Below are 17,994 nucleotides of genomic sequence, written 5' to 3'. Positions count from 1 at the left end.
TGGTTTATGTTTTTCACTATTCAGGTGTCATGTAAATGAATCATAACATATGATAACAGATGCTAGTTTTTTAATTCAACTTATTGGTGTACCTTTGGTTGCAATTTTTGTTTCCTAACCGAAACATTCAAGTACCTTTTCAGCTTAAGCGGGAGAAAGACAGGCTGCTAAACCCATATCTTTAAATTTGGTACAAACTGATTTTAAAGTGAGTAAAAATTGACAATTGTGATGAAATCTACTGAAAACTTCGAAAAACTTGCCATTAATCTACAAAGAACACAAATACAATCAACGGACTGTTCAATAGGTGCTCGAAAATCCAGCAGCAATAATATCTCAAACAAAAATAAATAATCACAGTTAACTCTATCTACAAGTACAAAATCTCAGACTTGCTTCAAACTTTCTGGTATAAACCACCTCCACCGGTTTAGAAAACGAACACTGATGGAGACAGCAGACTCGCAACAGCAGAGCAGCAAATAATGGTGCATACAAACCCTACTCAATTTCATTATGCTGTTGAAAATACGACTATCCCCAACCAGTAGCGGAGACTTGAACCACTAAAATACTACAATCACCACCACACAGAAATTGTCAATCAATACATAAATATGAAATACAAAACTAATTGGCCTGGTATTATAGATTGGCTTTAAGTTACCTATATTGCGTTAGCACAGTCATTATACCCCTTGGAACAACAGGCCCCATTTTTACCTATTCAATGTAAGTATATATTTCATGTAGTGCTACCACTCCTATGGGGGCACAAGATTATTTTACAGAAAATAAAATACTCTTATCCTATCCTAAAACCAGCTGCCATCGGGAAAACTCCAGAATCTGTTGCCTTTCTCCAGGTATCTCCATAGTTCAGGAATCACCGCCATCCTTCTAGATTCAAGAGTTCACTCCATCTGATAACATAAGTCTTGACAGATAATCTGAGAGTTATCTGTCAACACTTTTGAGTTCATCTCCCAGGTCAGACACTGTGTTATTTGTCCATGGTAATCGTTGCCTTCTTTTGTTATCTTTTCTTGCCCATCAAATATTCCTCGATGTAGTCAATAAAGATGTCAAATTCTCCCATTGCCTTGTAGATACCATTGTCCTGCATCTGTGTGAGTGAAAGAGGAGGAAACATTAGATTTTTTCTTTACTATGTGTAGGAAGAAGAATTCATTACACGGACAGTTGCATTTTTTGTTTCATTGGTTGGTAAAAAAGAATGTTCACTGGAATTTCATATGGAAAGGTGATTTAACATGTTTTTATTATGTGAAGGTAAAGGTGCCGATCACGATCCTGTAAAAACCGGGTACGAGCCGTCGGACGGAGCACGACGCGTACCCGGTTGTAACAATATACAAACATGTAAGTACGATTCGCACGGAAATACTATTTCCGTACGAATCGTACAAAACCCCGACCGACGAAAATAAACATACAAATGTGATCCAGGAAAGCGCCGACGTGACGTCGGGACGCACGCAGCCTGCCATTCACGAACCAGGAAGTACGATTCGCTCCGACGTCATCCCGCACGGATAATATTTTCCGGCAGCCAAAAACTGCTGGGAAATCAGGACGACGCGAACAAGGAGTACCTGCACGCGACGGACAGACATGGACCCGAACCTACGTGTCATCTCGGCCCTCATAGCAGTCGACCTCCTCTACAGGTTACGACGCAGATGCCGCAGAAGGTCAGAACAACAAAGGGAGGGGGAAAAGGGGGGGGCAGGAGCAGGGGCAGGCCACAAAACCCCCACCAAAGTCACACAGCACACATGCCCTGGACATACCTGACCCCCAGGCCCTGGTCACTACGAGGGGGTGGGGGCGTGTCCAGCAAAGCCAGCGTCCGCCACGACGGAAGTGGATGACGACGCGAACCGGTAACACAACAATACAGGTACGTCCCGTACCCACGCCTTAAGAGCGTGGATACGAGTCGTACCACGCCCACACCTACGTCACCCCAACAATGGCGGGACGGCTGTACCCACATGGCAAAGGCCTGGGGACGGCCCGCACAAGCATTCCATAGCGTGGGTACGGATATGTATGGACCGTACCCCCACCCCCATATGCATGGAGCGTACCCCCCACCCCAACAGTGTAAGTACGACCCGTACCCTCACCCGCGTATGCATGGAGCGTACCTCCACCCCAACCGTGTATGTACGACCCGTACCCTCACCCGCGTACGTATGGAGTGTACCCCCCACCCCAACAGTGTAAGTACGACCCGTACCCACATCCGCATACGTATGGAGCGTACCCATCACCCCAACAGTGTAAGTATGACTCGTACCCTCACCCGCGTACGTATGGAGCGTACCCCCCACCCCAACAGTGTAAGTACAACCCGTACCCTCACCCGCGTACGTATGGAGCGTACCCCCCACCCCAACAGTGTAAGTACGACCCGTACCCCCACCCGCGTACGTATGGAGCGTACCCCGCACCCCAACAGTGTAAGTACAACCCGTACCCTCACCCGCGTACGTATGGAGCGTACCCCCCACCCCAACAGTGTAAGTACGACCCGTACCCTCACCCGCGTATGCATGGAGCGTACCTCCACCCCAACCGTGTATGTACGACCCGTACCCTCACCCGCGTACGTATGGAGTGTACCCCCCACCCCAACAGTGTAAGTACGACCCGTACCCTCACCCGCATACGTATGGAGCGTACCCCCAATGCCAACAGTGTACGTACGGATCGTACCCCCACCCCGTATGCATGGAGCGTACCCCCACCCCAACCGTGTATGTACGACCCGTACCCCAACCCGCGTATGCATGGAGCGTACCCCCACCCCAACCATGTATGTACGACCCGTACCCTCACCCGCGTATGCATGGAGCGTACCCCCACCCCATCCGTGTATGTACGACCCGTACCCTCACCTGCGTATGCATGGAGCGTACCCCCACCCCAACCGTGTATGCACGACCCGTTCCCTCACCCGCGTATGCATGGAGCGTACCCCCATGCCAACAGTGTACGTACAGACCGTACCCCCACCTCGTATGCATGGAGCAAACCCACACCCGTGTATGTTCTAAGCGTACATATCCTGAAATAGGAGGGTTGGGTGCAGAGGTCTCCCAGCAGTGCCCAGACACAGGAGGGGTGGGTGCCTAACACTCCCAGCAGTGCCCAGTCACAGGAGGGGTGTGTGCAGAGGCCTCCCAGCAGTGCCCAGTCACAAGAGGGGTGTGTGCAGAGTCCTCCCAGCAGTGCCCAGACACAGGAGGGGTGGGTGCCTAACACTCACAGCAGTGCCCAGTCACAGGAGGGGTGTGTGCAGAGTCCTCCCAGCAGTGCCCAGTCACAGGAGGGGTGTGTGCAGAGTCCTCCCAGCAGTGCCCAGTCACAGGAGGGGTGTGTGCAGAGTCCTCCCAGCAGTGCCCAGACACAGGAGGGGTGGGTGCCTAACACTCACAGCAGTGCCCAGTCACGGGAGGGGTGTGTGCAGAGTCCTCCCAGCAGTGCCCAGACACAGGAGGGGTGGGTGCCTAACACTCCCAGCAGTGCCCAGTCATAGGAGGGGTGTGTGCAGAGGCCTCCCAGCAGTGCCCAGTCACAAGAGGGGTGTGTGCAGAGTCCTCCCAGCAGTGTCCAGACACAGGAGGGGTGGGTGCCTAACACTCACAGCAGTGCCCAGTCACAGGAGGGGTGTGTGCAGAGTCCTCCCAGCAGTGCCCAGTCACAGGAGGGGTGTGTGCAGAGTCCTCCCAGCAGTGCCCAGTCACAGGAGGGGTGTGTGCAGAGTCCTCCCAGCAGTGCCCAGACACAGGAGGGGTGGGTGCCTAACACTCACAGCAGTGCCCAGTCACAGGAGGGGTGTGTGCAGAGTCCTCCCAGCAGTGCCCAGACACAGGAGGGGTGTGTGCAGAGTCCTCCCAGCAGTGCCCAGACACAGGAGGGGTGGGTGCCTAACACTCACAGCAGTGCCCAGTCACAGGAGGGGTGTGTGCAGAGTCCTCCCAGCCGTGCCCAGACACAGGAGGGGTGGGTGCCTAACACTCCCAGCAGTGCCCAGTCAAAGGAGGGGTGTGTGCAGAGGCCTCCCAGCAGTGCCCCGTCACAGGAGGGGTGTGTGCAGAGTCCTCCCAGCAGTGCCCAAACACAGGAGGGGTGGGTGCCTAACACTCACAGCAGTGCCTAGTCACAGGAGGGGTGTGTGCAGAGTCCTCCCAGCAGTGCCCAGACACAGGAGGGGTGGGTGTCTAACACTCCCAGCAGTGCCCAGTCATAGGAGGGGTGTGTGCAGAGGCCTCCCAGCAGTGCCCAGTCACAAGAGGGGTGTGTGCAGAGTCCTCCCAGCAGTGCCCAGACACAGGAGGGGTGGGTGCCTAACACTCACAGCAGTGCCCAGTCACAGGAGGGGTGTGTGCAGAGTCCTCCCAGCAGTGCCCAGTCACAGGAGGGGTGTGTGCAGAGTCCTCCCAGCAGTTCCCAGTCACAGGAGGGGTGTGTGCAGAGTCCTCCCAGCAGTGCCCAGACACAGGAGGGGTGGGTGCCTAACACTCACAGCAGTGCCCAGTCATAGGAGGGGTGTGTGCAGAGTCTTCCCAGCAGTGCCCAGCCACAGGAGGGGTGTGTGCAGAGTCCTCTCAGCAGTACCCAGACACAGGAGGGGTGGGTGCCTAACACTCACAGCAGTGCCCAGTCACAGGAGGGGTGTGTGCAGAGTCCTCCCAGCAGTGCCCAGACACAGGAGGGGTGTGTGCAGAGTCCTCCCAGCAGTGCCCAGACACAGGAGGGGTGGGTGCCTAACACTCACAGCAGTGCCCAGTCACAGGAGGGGTGTGTGCAGAGTCCTCCCAGCAGTGCCCAGTCACAGGAGGGGTGTGTGCAGAGTCCTCCCAGCAGTGCCCAGTCACAGGAGGGGTGTGTGCAGAGTCCTCCCAGCAGTGCCCAGACACAGGAGGGGTGGGTGCCTAACACTCACAGCAGTGCCCAGTCACGGGAGGGGTGTGTGCAGAGTCCTCCCAGCAGTGCCCAGACACAGGAGGGGTGGGTGCCTAACACTCCCAGCAGTGCCCAGTCATAGGAGGGGTGTGTGCAGAGGCCTCCCAGCAGTGCCCAGTCACAAGAGGGGTGTGTGCAGAGTCCTCCCAGCAGTGCCCAGACACAGGAGGGGTGGGTGCCTAACACTCACAGCAGTGCCCAGTCACAGGAGGGGTGTGTGCAGAGTCCTCCCAGCAGTGCCCAGTCACAGGAGGGGTGTGTGCAGAGTCCTCCCAGCAGTGCCCAGTCACAGGAGGGGTGTGTGCAGAGTCCTCCCAGCAGTGCCCAGACACAGGAGGGGTGGGTGCCTAACACTCACAGCAGTGCCCAGTCACAGGAGGGGTGTGTGCAGAGTCCTCCCAGCCGTGCCCAGACACAGGAGGGGTGGGTGCCTAACACTCCCAGCAGTGCCCAGTCAAAGGAGGGGTGTGTGCAGAGGCCTCCCAGCAGTGCCCCGTCACAGGAGGGGTGTGTGCAGAGTCCTCCCAGCAGTGCCCAGACACAGGAGGGGTGGGTGCCTAACACTCACAGCAGTGCCTAGTCACAGGAGGGGTGTGTGCAGAGTCCTCCCAGCAGTGCCCAGACACAGGAGGGGTGGGTGTCTAACACTCCCAGCAGTGCCCAGTCATAGGAGGGGTGTGTGCAGAGGCCTCCCAGCAGTGCCCAGTCACAAGAGGGGTGTGTGCAGAGTCCTCCCAGCAGTGCCCAGACACAGGAGGGGTGGGTGCCTAACACTCACAGCAGTGCCCAGTCACAGGAGGGGTGTGTGCAGAGTCCTCCCAGCAGTGCCCAGTCACAGGAGGGGTGTGTGCAGAGTCCTCCCAGCAGTGCCCAGTCACAGGAGGGGTGTGTGCAGAGTCCTCCCAGCAGTGCCCAGACACAGGAGGGGTGGGTGCCTAACACTCACAGCAGTGCCCAGTCATAGGAGAAGTGTGTGCAGAGTCTTCCCAGCAGTGCCCAGACACAGGAGGGGTGTGTGCAGAGTCCTCCCAGCAGTGCCCAGACACAGGAGGGGTGGGTGCCTAACACTCACAGCAGTGCCCAGTCACAGGAGGGGTGTGTGCAGAGTCCTCCCAGCAGTGCCCAGACACAGGAGGGGTGTGTGCAGAGTCCTCCCAGCAGTGTGCAGTCACAGGAGGGGTGGGTGCCTAACACTCACAGCAGTGCCCAGTCACAGGAGGGGTGTGTGCAGAGGCCTCCCAGCAGTGCCCAGTCACAAGAGGGGTGTGTGCAGAGTCGTCCCAGCAGTGCCCAGACACAGGAGGGGTGGGTGCCTAACACTCACAGCAGTGCCCCTGCAAAGAAAAGGGTGGAGTACCCACAGATCCAATGCCCACAAATGTCAGTCAGGTGCACAAAGATCCTGCAGTACATGTACCACATGTGTGCGAGGCTGGGAGTATACACATGCATAGCGCCAAAAAGAAAACATGTACACATGAAGTCATGACAAGAGTCTCAGTACACAAGTACAGTGACCACCAAGGACGCCACGAATGATGCAGGTGGAGACATCGCTCAGCATGCATGGCCCAAGTCTAACGAGTCCGTCACACACCCAGCCAATGTAGACACAGCTCAGCACCACATATTGGAAAGACCCTGCAGGGAAGATGTCAGGTTACACAGAGGAAGGAACACACCTTGGGACGATGTCACCATGCAGTAACTGCTTACATGAACAAAGTTATGTAGCCAACAGCTTGTGATGGCACACAGATACCAGGATCCACCCTATGACCAGCACAAGACTACAATTCCCACACACTCAACACATAATCACCACCCAAAATAATGGTGCAGGTCCACCAACAGCAATACCAGACAGACAGTAGTGTACTAAGGAAAAAGAAATTGCTTTATTCAGCATCCAAAAATCTGTTTGTCCCTTGAAAGTTCAAAATGTACAATGCCCATAGGGCAATCCAAAATTCAAATCCAGGTGGGTGACACAGTGGGACGCGTGTCCCCTAGCTTGCCTGCACAGTCAGACTCCTTCGTCTTCCAGAGGGGGGAGGGCATCATGTGGGGGGGAAGGACCAGGCACCGCAGGACCATGAGGGCGAAGGGTAGGCGTTGTGGGTGCAGGGATGGAGGACTCCACCACAGGGGGTGGGGCAGGGCCAAAGGCGGAGGCCAGGATGGCACTGCATACCTTAGCAAGGTCCTCCAGCGACTCCCCTGCACCCGAAGGAACCACAGGCCCCAAGGAGGGGGGGGCGGAGGGATGGGTCGCAGCGCCACTGGGGGAGGGTGTGGACAGGGGGGGGGAACTCAACCACCCTGACCGGGGACTCCCTTGACCGCTTGTGGGGTGGTGTCACTGTGGGGCTCAGGGACAGAGCGGCCATGAAGGAGTCTTTGCCGGATATGTGGCCAGGAGAGCTGAGGGGAGGGGATTTGGAGGGAGAGGATTTGGTGGAATGGTAGGGGGTTGGACGTAGCGCTGCAGGAGATCCACTGCTGCAGTCAGTGTCGAGTCAATGGACCTCAGCAAGTTGCGTTGGTCAGCCTGCGATGAGAAAATGCCCTCCAAGTATGCCTCCATGTTGTTCAGCACTTGGCTGTGGCCATGGAGGACATTAAGCATCGCAGCCTGACCAACCTGCAACTGCCGCTGGATGTCCACAGACTCGGCATTGGTGGCAGCAGTGGAGACAGGGGCAGGGGGTGCGGTGCCTGGCAGGAAGGAGACATGTGGTGACTGGGCACGCTGGGAAGGGACACAAGCATGTGGGAGGCGGCTGATGGCAATGGAGGGGGCGGGGAGAGATGTTGTGCCGCTGTCAGCTGCTGGTGCAGCCTCCGCCCACTCGGAGAGATCATCCTCGGACCCGTCAGCTTCATATTCTGTCGTGCCAGTGGACAGGTCCTCGGCCTCACTCTCCTCCGCCTCAGTTCCACTCGATGTGCCAGCCACGATGTCACCTCTGGCACTGGTGCTCAGTCCCTCCGCTCCGTCTGTGCTGATGTCTCCCTCCGTGTCCCCCGACGATGCTGTGGGCAAGGTGAAGAGACCGCAATTAATCATACACCTGTATACATATGTCACATGAGTCCAATCTACATAGGTTACAGTGCATAGCCTGAAAAGAAAGATGAGTAACATCTACAAAACAAGGTACAGATGTAGGGCATGCAACACACAGTTGGTTGACCCACCATGCCACGGAAAAACTATGGAGAGCATGACACAATAGCAAATGACATGAAATGGAGTTTGACAGAAGAGCCAGGCCCTGGGGACAATCCAGCACTGCATCTGCACCACACAGCGTTGCCGAAAATAGGGATGAGCAGGGACCATATCCATGAACTTGAGGCACATGCTGCATAGGTAATACTGAAAACATGCCCACCATGACTGGCTCACTGCACCTTGAGTGTATGTGCAGACAAACATCACACACTGGCCATACCTAGCAAGGAGATATCAGGTTTTGACATGTAGGCTTTGCCCGCACCAACCACCCCCTACATGAGACAATTTGTTGAGACACAGGAAGCACTTACATCTCTTAGTCTGGGTGAAATACACATGGGCTGGATAAATGCAAGATTGGACACAAAATACCCAAGGTGCGCCTGTCCAAATAATCATGTACAAATGGTCATCATCAGATGATTGTAACAAGACACACAGGCACTGGCCACCATGAGTATGAACAAGGAAAATCAGGTCAGGCTGTACAGTGGACACTTGTACTACATTTTACGTCAATATACATGGTGCCAGGGGACAATGGCACAGAGCACAACCTATGCTGTAGACACTGAGAGTGTCCACATTTTGTGATGACACACATGACACCTAGGAAAATATGCCCCAGGGGACAGTAGTGGCCACACAACTCCATGGTCCTGAATGGGAATGACTGCAACACACACCACCATCCCTGCAGTATGCGTATCGCACACTCATGCACATCATGTCACAGGCCACAACATAGGACATGCGTGCTGTAAGGCATGACACTTGAGAGACTAACTCGCATGTCTGGACTCAGCATCAGTGCCAACTGACATGGAACCCACAAGTACTGAACTGGACAGAGCACAGGCAAGGTCCCAAAACCTGTTACACACCACCCCTACGCATGATGCTACAGGCATAGTTCACGTGGATAAAGTGCCAGCCTACATAACCTTGTGAAGGAGTGACTACACACAGACCAGGGAATACATTGCAAGGAGGGGAAGGGAGGCAGGAGAGCACCGCTATACTGTGGGTAACAGGATCTGCACAGCACCTTTAAACCCTGGCAGTGTATCCATGCAACTGTGCACTTACAAATGCTGGTGACACACAACAAACACACATGTACCTACCCCCTTCCTGCTGCTGCTTCTCCTGTAAGCGCCTGTCCAAGTCTGGAAATACCACCGCCAGCACACGCTTGTGGATGTGGGTCAGACGGCGGCGCCCGCAGTTCTTATGGGTCTCAGGTGAGTCCCCCAGTAGGACCCGTGCGATCCTCCGCGTCCAGCACCGGATATCCTGCCAGCGTTTCCTCACCTGGGCCAGGCACCGCTTGCAACCGTCCGTCCTCCTCACGGCACTGACGGCGTTCATCCAGATCTGCTTCTTGGCAGAGGCGCCTACCTGTGAGGATGAACAAGTGACACTACATCAATACACCTGGCACATGTCACAGAGACACATATTAGAACAAATTTGCTGTTTACAACAAGGTATAGTATGCATCCATCGCATTGCACCTTTGTCATAGGGACATGATCCTCTGGGGAAGGGCAAAAGCAGTACGTGCCATTGAAAGTACACAGGTGGAATGAGGGCAACGACACAATCAATGATCCAGGCTCACACTGTGCATCACAAGCTACACCAGGATTATGTGCAGCACCTCTAAGCAGTCACATGCCACAGGCCACTGACGCTACCTCAGCAGAGTACACAGACACACACAGGCACAGGACATTCACCTGCCATTGCCAAATGCAGCGACAAACCTCACTCTGCACATGTGCCACTAGACAGGGGGGCTCACAGGTGTGGGGCTGGCTCTGCACGTCAGACACACAGCACTGCTCCCTGCTCACATCACATGGGCAGGGTATATCCATCCCTCATGCAGCCCGGGTGCCACACTCCACATATGCACCCACCCACATGACAGGGGACTTACACACACACCGATGTTCAGGGTACGAACACATCATGTGGACACTCTCAGCACAGGTACACAGAACTAACACACATCTGTGGGTACAGTCACCTGTCACACTGGGCTGACCACATAATCAAATGAGGACTGGAGAGGCTACATTCCAAGGAGGACAAGACAGGCAGAATGCGGCATGCACCATGCAGTGATTGTCACAGTAAACACAATGCAAGTGAGGACGGCAGACATGCACCACAGCATGCTCTGGCTGGGAGACATCAGGCATTCCCCCCCCCGGGACCCCCCCTACAGTACATAGCATGTGTGTCACACCTGGACACAATGCCAGAAGTCACAGTCACAAAAAAAGGGACACAGTCTGTGCTAGTAGACTCTGCACTCACCTGATACCCTGGTCGCCCATACAGCAGGGGGTACTGTGGGAGGATCACATCCAGCAATGCCAGGTTCTCCTCCAGGGTGAAAGGCTGTGCCCTCTCCACAGACCTTGACATGGTTCCAGGGAATCAGTAGCAGCAGCTGGGTCGTAGAATCCAAAGATGTGCAGGCAAGTGCTCCCTCATGGGACCTGGCTGCCTTATATCTGCCTTGCTGGCCTGTTTCATGCACAGGAGTACAGAGTGATTGGTCACTCACATTTGCATCCTATGTTTCCTCCAATCCCTTCAAACCTAGCACAGTCAGTGGGTTCTTATTGTGTTTTTTTCTTGAGCATGATGTCAACTCCAGAACCACATTGCAACAAAGTAGATTCATTCAAACTGACTTCTGCTGTGCACCTGCTGAAAAAAATTCAAACTTTAAACTTGGTCTCCATGACAACCAGCATGCATGTAGGCCTTTATACTTGTCCCTCATGTGTCCCCTATGTAATTTGGAGTTTCACACACAGGTACGGTGCATACCGGGGCCCTAGGGCACCCCAAATGCATAGCAACGGCCCGTACAGGCGTGTGTACGGTCCGTATCACTATGGGTGTGCTCGCGTATGCGTACCCATAGTGATAGTGAGCATACAGGCGCGTGTACGGTCCGTATCACTATGGGTACACATACGCGAGCACACCCATAGTGATACAGACCGTACACACGCCTGTACGCTCACTATCACTATGGGTGTGCTGGCGTATGCGTACCCATAGTGATACGGACCGTACACGCGCCTGTACGCTCACTATCACTATGGGTGTGCTCGCGTATGCGTACCCATAGTGGTACGGACCGTACACTCGCCTGTACGCTCACTATCACTATGGGTGTGCTCGCGTATGCGTACCCATAGTGATACGGACCGTACACGCGCCTGTACGCTCACTATCACTATGGGTGTGCTCGCGTATGCGTACCCATAGTGATAGTGAGCGTACAGGCGCGTGTACGGTCCGTATCACTATGGGTACGCATACGCCAGCACACCCATAGTGATACGGACCGTACACGCGTGCGTACGCTCACTGTCACTATGGGTACGCATACGGCAGCACTCCCATAGTGATAGGGAACGTACACAGGCCCTCTGAGCGAATGTACGGTGCCTTTCACACATCACAGTGGTGACAGGCAGAACACAGAAAGGAATAGAGCTGACATACTTGTCCATGGATGGACATCAAGGCATTGTCTGGGCATTACTACATGTGTGGGGCACAGGTGTGAAAGGCTGTGATGTGGCACATTACTCCTGAGTCGAGAAGGCAACAGATGTATGATGAGATGTGTACAGATGTTATGTGTGACAGTGCAATGTGTGCCAGGCATGCCCTTAACTCCTTTGACATGTGTGCATGTCGTACTGCACACTTGGGATGAGCGTCACTGGCATGGCACAGTCAACAACACACGCAAGTGTCCCCTGATGCCCGCTACAGGGGTTACCACACCAGACATGTCACGACCCACGGTGCACGATGTGTCTATGTCATGTATGTGTGGTGTGTTCCCATTAGCTTGATGTTGGTGCTCCCTCAAAAGCATCAGCTGTTGCAGCAACCAACATGTGTCTGTGTGTAGATGGACATGGCACACTGTTACGCACACCAGGCCACATGTGGTATCGGATGTGAGGTGCGTATGTATGCATGGGACACGGAGTAGCGTAACAAGGACATGTCTGCATCCTCTCAATATATGTGTGGTGAGTCATTACATGTACACCTTATTGGCAAGGTGTGTGGGCTGTCCTAGTGTAATGTCATGTGACCTGTGGCTCTAGTGTTCCGCTACCTGTCTCTGAAATCGACATCCTACTTCTGCTGATGTGTTGATGTATGTCACTCCTGTGTTGCGTCTGGCTGTTCACTTACACTGGGACACAGCTAATCCCATGCCATGGCATGTGGAGGTTCACAATCTCCGTGTGTAGCTGGGTCTTGGTAGGAGTGTCACCTGGCAGCCATACGTGTCCAGGGCATGTGGCACATACCTGACTCCGTATGTAGCATATGTGTATTGACAGATTAACATGTGCTCAGTACAAATAAATTGTTGTTGTAGTGCACTCACTCTTCCTTGTCACTTCCAAATTACTGCAGAGCGCCGCCTCTTCCCCGACCAATTCCGGACTTGGCTGACATGCGGGAGAATGACTGTATACGGTGCTACAGCTTCCCCCAACCGTTGATTGAGGAGTTGATGGCAAGGCTGGCACCACACCTGCAACCGTTGCACAGGTATCCTACGGCACTGACACCCAAGCTGAAGGTAATGGCAGCCCTACATTTTCTTGCCACGGGTACCTTTCAATATACCATAGCTCATGTTGGTGGCATGTCCCAGAGCATGTTCAGCCGTGTGCTGCATGATTTCTTAGAGGCCATGTTGCTTCACCTGGATGAGTTCATCCATTTCCCAACTCCTGAACTGTTGACTGGGGTCAAGCGTGGATTCTATGCCCTGGGAGGGATGCCCCATGTCATTGGGTCCATAGATGGGACACATGTGGCTTTGGTACCACCACAGGCACAGGAGGTAGCATACAGGAATCGCAAACACTACCACTCCATCAATGCCCTTGTGGTGTGTCTGTCCAACATGGTGATTTCACATGTCTGTGCTCGTTTTCCAGGATCAGCACACAATGCCTACATCATGAGGCGTAGCAGGGTGCCTGAAATGATGACGCAGCTGCGCAACGAACGAGCATGTGTTGTTGGTGGGTACACTCTGTCTGTCCTGTATTTTGCGTAGACTTCCAGCACGACCGCTTCTCCTGTCCTACTTATGTCCATGTGGTTTCCATGTAGGGGACGCTGGCTATCCCAACATGCCATGGCTGATCACACCTCTCCGCAACCCCATCACGCCGGCCCAGCTCCGCTACAACACCGCCCATGGCCAGACAAGGCGAGTGATAGAGAGGACATTTGGCCTCCTGAAGAGCCGATTCAGATGCCTCCACAAGACCGGCGGCGCCCTCCCATATGCCCCGGCGAAGGTCTGCAAAATCTTCATGGTCTGCTGCATGCTGCACAACATGGCAGTTGAGAAAGCTGTGCCACTCATCCTGGATCAAGATGCTCAGGACCATCCAACCGTGGAGGACGAAGGGCTTGGCAATGGGGCTAGTGATGTGGAGGATGTGGTTCCGCAAGAGGACATCCGGAGTCGGCTCATACGCGACTTCTTTGCTTAGTGGTGAGTACCAGTGTCTGTGTGTGCACGCATTGGTCCCCGTGTGGCATGTGTTGCAATGTGTGTGTCCATCTGCATGTATGCCACGTGAGTCAGAGGTGTGTGTGGATGTGTCACTGGAGTGATGGTGCCAGTGAGGAGTGTATTTCCCCAGTCATAATTGTGACCTAGCATGTTATCATCCTTACATGTGTCGAGTACATGCACATGCAAGTGGTTGTGCTTTTTGTGGCTGACTTCTTGTGTGTCTCTCATCCCCAGGTACTTGCGCATGCCGTCTGCTGGTTGCATTGTTGTGGCATTGCTATTCCTCATGGACACGTCATCGTGTGCTGACTCAGCGTTACACGCACGGACAAGTTTGGAAGTCTCCTTAGGGTAAGGGATGCATCAGGGGTGTATTGGGTGTTGCTGTTGTTTCCGATGTGTGCACACTGCCCCTGTCGATGTTTGGTTCCTCTGCAGACATGTCGCATCACCATGGTACACATGACATGTACCTGGGTACACCTGAATAGATGGTCAGACTTGTTGACAGTCATCTGTGATGGGATAGTGGATTGTGATGATGGCATCAATGTGTGTATCACTGCCCTCGGACACATACGGTTAGCATTGGCTTGACATGGTGTGGGACTTCCACATCAGAGGATCAATGGTGTATGGCAGCCACTCCGTGAGCAGCAGGGGGTGTTTAGCTGTTAGCCGGCACTTGTGTGCCAGTTCCATGGCTATCACGCATTTGTGCAGCAGAAGGAGGGTTCCAGTGTTGGACCCACATGTTACTCCACATGACCTGTTTATGTGTACTCCGAGTTGCCTCTGCATTCCCGAATACATGAATAATAAAGGTGTCCCTATGCCTCCAAGGTGCCTATTCTCAGTCAATGCTGGTGTGTTGCCACGGTGCATACAGCATGTCTGGCATGGATTTCCGTGTTAGTGGCTATGTGTCTATGTGTCGAGTAGCAAGATGCAAGCTGTTTGTGTGGGATTAGACTTTGTATTGTGCATGATGTCCATGACTGTGTGGGTATTGTGACATGTGCCATCCCCATGCATCCAACGTTGGCCAGGCCACCATTCTCTGCATCCACCTGACTCAAGCTTGCAGGACATGGTTCTGCCACCTGTCCACACATACCTGGGTGCCCCCCAGGACACTCCACATGATCCCTGACCTCTGCCCATGGCTGTCACTGTACTCAATATGTCTGTCGGCACGGTTGTGCGGCCACCCCCTCAGCTGGTTGGGCCCATCACGGGTGTGTATGGTGCTCCATGTGTGTCTTGCCTAATACATTGTGACCCATGTGTGTCCTGTGCCAGACTCAGGCCCCAGGGTGTGGATGGTTGGAGTCATATGAGAACTCAGGCATGGTTAGACTTAACAAGACACATGTAAGGTAATAATGCAAAATGTAGGCATCATCTTTTTATCGTGTAACTTTTTATTTTTGTTGGGGTACGTGGGGGGGTATGACATGAGGGGCTTTCCGGGTGTGTGGAATCCAAAGTTCACTAGGGGAGTTGGTGTCCTTGCCATTGGAAATCCTCAGAGTCCATGCCACAGTCTTTGTCTACATTGGTCAGACAGTGACCAGCAAGTCCATGTGGCAGAGAATGTCTTTTGCTGATGTGCTGCTGTTGGTCCAGTGGGCCAGGTGCCAGGCCAGGTGTCCTGGGAGATGGTGCTGTTGCGCCGACCCTCACGGTCTTTTCCGCGGACGACCCGCCCTCCTGCGGGAACCCTCAGAAGCAGGCCGTGACGATGTTTGGGATGCTCCGTCGGATGTCTCCTCCTCCTCCTGATCCCTCCCTGTGGGTGGTGATGTTCTACGCCTGGCCGCACAGGGAGGGTTGCCCATGTTGTCGGCTATCCGACGGAGTGTACTGTGAATTCCCGTGAACACCATCACGAGCCTGTCTGTCCTCCATCCGCCCTTGGTGTCGCAGTAGACAGGCATGTTGCTCCGCATGTTGCTGGGCCTGCTGGGTCTTGATCTCCTCGAGGATGGACACAACTTGGGCCATGCCCGTGGTGTCCTGCCGGTATGTGTCCAGGATGTTTCTGACATGGGAATATACCGGTTCCACAGCCAACTGGTCAGGCTCGCGCCTCCGCCGTCCTCCACTCCCACCACCCCTGCCCACTTGCACCTGGCCTGCCCTTGTGGGCACATCGGGTCTCCGGGACCCCTGAGGGGTGGCATTTGCGTTGTCGCCTGCCTCCTCCTGGGTGCCCGGTACACTGTGTCCCTCCTGGTGAGCCTGGCTGCATTGTGGTGGTGGGGCAGGGATCCTGGGTGTCTCCTGGGATGTGGCAGGAGTGGGGGTGGTGGTTGGCCCAGTTGTACCTGACGCAGGTGCTGCAGGTGGTTGGACACCAGAGGGGCCATGTTGGTCGGGGTCGTCCACAGAGTGGTGAGAGTCGTCGCTGCCGGTGGGAGCGTCATCCCGCAGAGCCGGTTCCTGTGAGTCTTCCCCCCCAGTGTTGGGGGGTGATCCACGACGTTGACCTGTGTGTGAGAGAGACAATGTTATTTATGTTCCATGCAACATCCATGTTTCATTCGTTTCAAAGTTGGCACATTTCCTCTGGGAATTTGGATATGTCTTGCATTCCACTCACAGTGCACTTGTGCATGGGTATGTCCCTTGGCCACAGCTTTTGAGACTTTACCTATGTGTGGCACAGTCTTACTTGCTTTGTCAATTGTGACTGCAGTCAGCAGTGGAGTGAGCAGGTGTGGCGAGCCATGCATTGGCGCCTTCCGTGTTGCACTGTACGTGGGCACATGGAGTTGTTCCACACACTTATATAATGCAGGTAGCTGGCGTTGTGCTCGTGCACAGGTTGAGACATGGCCCTGTGTTTTGCCATGGAGAAGAGAGGGGGATTGAGGCACTGGCCACCCTTGTCTACATGCACGCTGTCCACCTGCTGACGAGCAGACATTCCCACACCCCACAAGGCTGAATTGGTCTCCCTGTGTGTCCCTTTCTCACTCCCTCTCTGTCCCCCTCTCCCTCCCTCCCTGTGTCAGCCTCCTCCCTCTGTCCGTCTCCCTGTGTCTCCCTCCCTCTCTCTCCCCCTCTCCCTCCCTCTGTGTGTCACCCTCTGTCACCTCAGCCCAGCTTCCTAGGCACACACTTTTGGCAGATCTTTGAATGGCCCTTGGCTTGTTGATGTGAGTTTGTTTCTGATCTCCAAGCACCCATTGGGTGTAGTGTCTGTGTCTGCGCTGCTGCTGTGGTGGTGTGTGCTGCCACTCTTTCACAGTGTTGGCTGTTCATTAGCTGCTGTCATGTGCAAAAACGTGCCTTCACCCCCATGTCTTAATGCAAGGCGTCCGCCATTTGCTGGCAAGTCTTTCCTGTGTGGGGACACACTGTTTGTCTGGCTGTGACCTAGGCCATATGGGCAGAGGGCATTGTTGTCTGTTTCTGAGTTGCACTATGTGATTTTTGGGGCCCACACTCCCGCCATCCGGCTTACCGTGTCTTGTGTTGGTGTTTTCTGTGGCCTGTGACTTGGCATTGTCCAGCTGGGTGCATGGGGCATGGTGGCGCTAGTGGCATGTGCGTGTTCATGGAGTGTGGTTGAGTCATGCGATAGCTTGGGGTGGTTGCGTGACTGATTGTGAGTTTGGTTGTGGATGACGTTCCCTCCATGTGAGGTGAGTTGTTTGTGTACTCACCCGGGTCTCGGAGTCCTTCTAATCCGTCCACTGCCACCACCAGCAGTATGGCCATCACCCTCTCCTCCCAGGGATGGTATTGTACGGGTCTGCGGGGCGGCCCTCCTCCAGTGATGTTGGCCTGGTTGTGGTCGTCGGTCATTTTGGCTCGGACCCTCCTCCGCAGATCGTACCACCTGGCTTGGCATTCATGCCTGGTCCTTCTGGTGGACGCAACAGCATTCACAGCATCGACAATCCTCTGCCACATGGCTGTTTTTTCGGAAATGCTGGTCTGTCTGACCAATGTTCCAAAGAGGTGTGGCTCGACTCTGAGGATTTCGTCGACAAGGACCTCCAACTCTTGGCTAGTGAACTTTGGATTCTTGTTAGTGGGCATGGTGAGGGGTGTGGGTGTGGATGGTTGTGGGGGGTGTGGGTGTGGATGGTTGTGGGTGTGTGGGTGTGGTTGTGCAGGTGTGTGTGTGAATGTGATG

At 54.3% G+C, this 17,994-nt stretch overlaps 1 protein-coding gene across 1 annotated transcript in view; it reads right to left on the bottom strand.

Moving 5' to 3' along the window:
• Positions 1-1,039: 1,039 nt before the first annotated feature.
• Positions 1,040-17,994, bottom strand: part of IL10 (interleukin 10) — a 29,202-nt gene continuing 12,247 nt past the window's right edge. The window contains exon 5 of the mRNA XM_085640909.1: positions 1,040-1,129. Coding sequence (XP_085497035.1) covers positions 1,040-1,129 — 90 coding nt within the window. The remainder of the gene's footprint in view (positions 1,130-17,994) is intronic.

The sequence above is a fragment of the Triturus cristatus genome, chromosome 1_1 (genome assembly GCF_964204655.1).
Source record: "Triturus cristatus chromosome 1_1, aTriCri1.1, whole genome shotgun sequence".
NCBI lineage: Eukaryota > Metazoa > Chordata > Amphibia > Caudata > Salamandridae > Triturus > Triturus cristatus.
The sequence above is the reverse complement of the archived record's forward strand: the minus strand, read 5'-3'. Positions and strand labels throughout refer to the sequence as shown.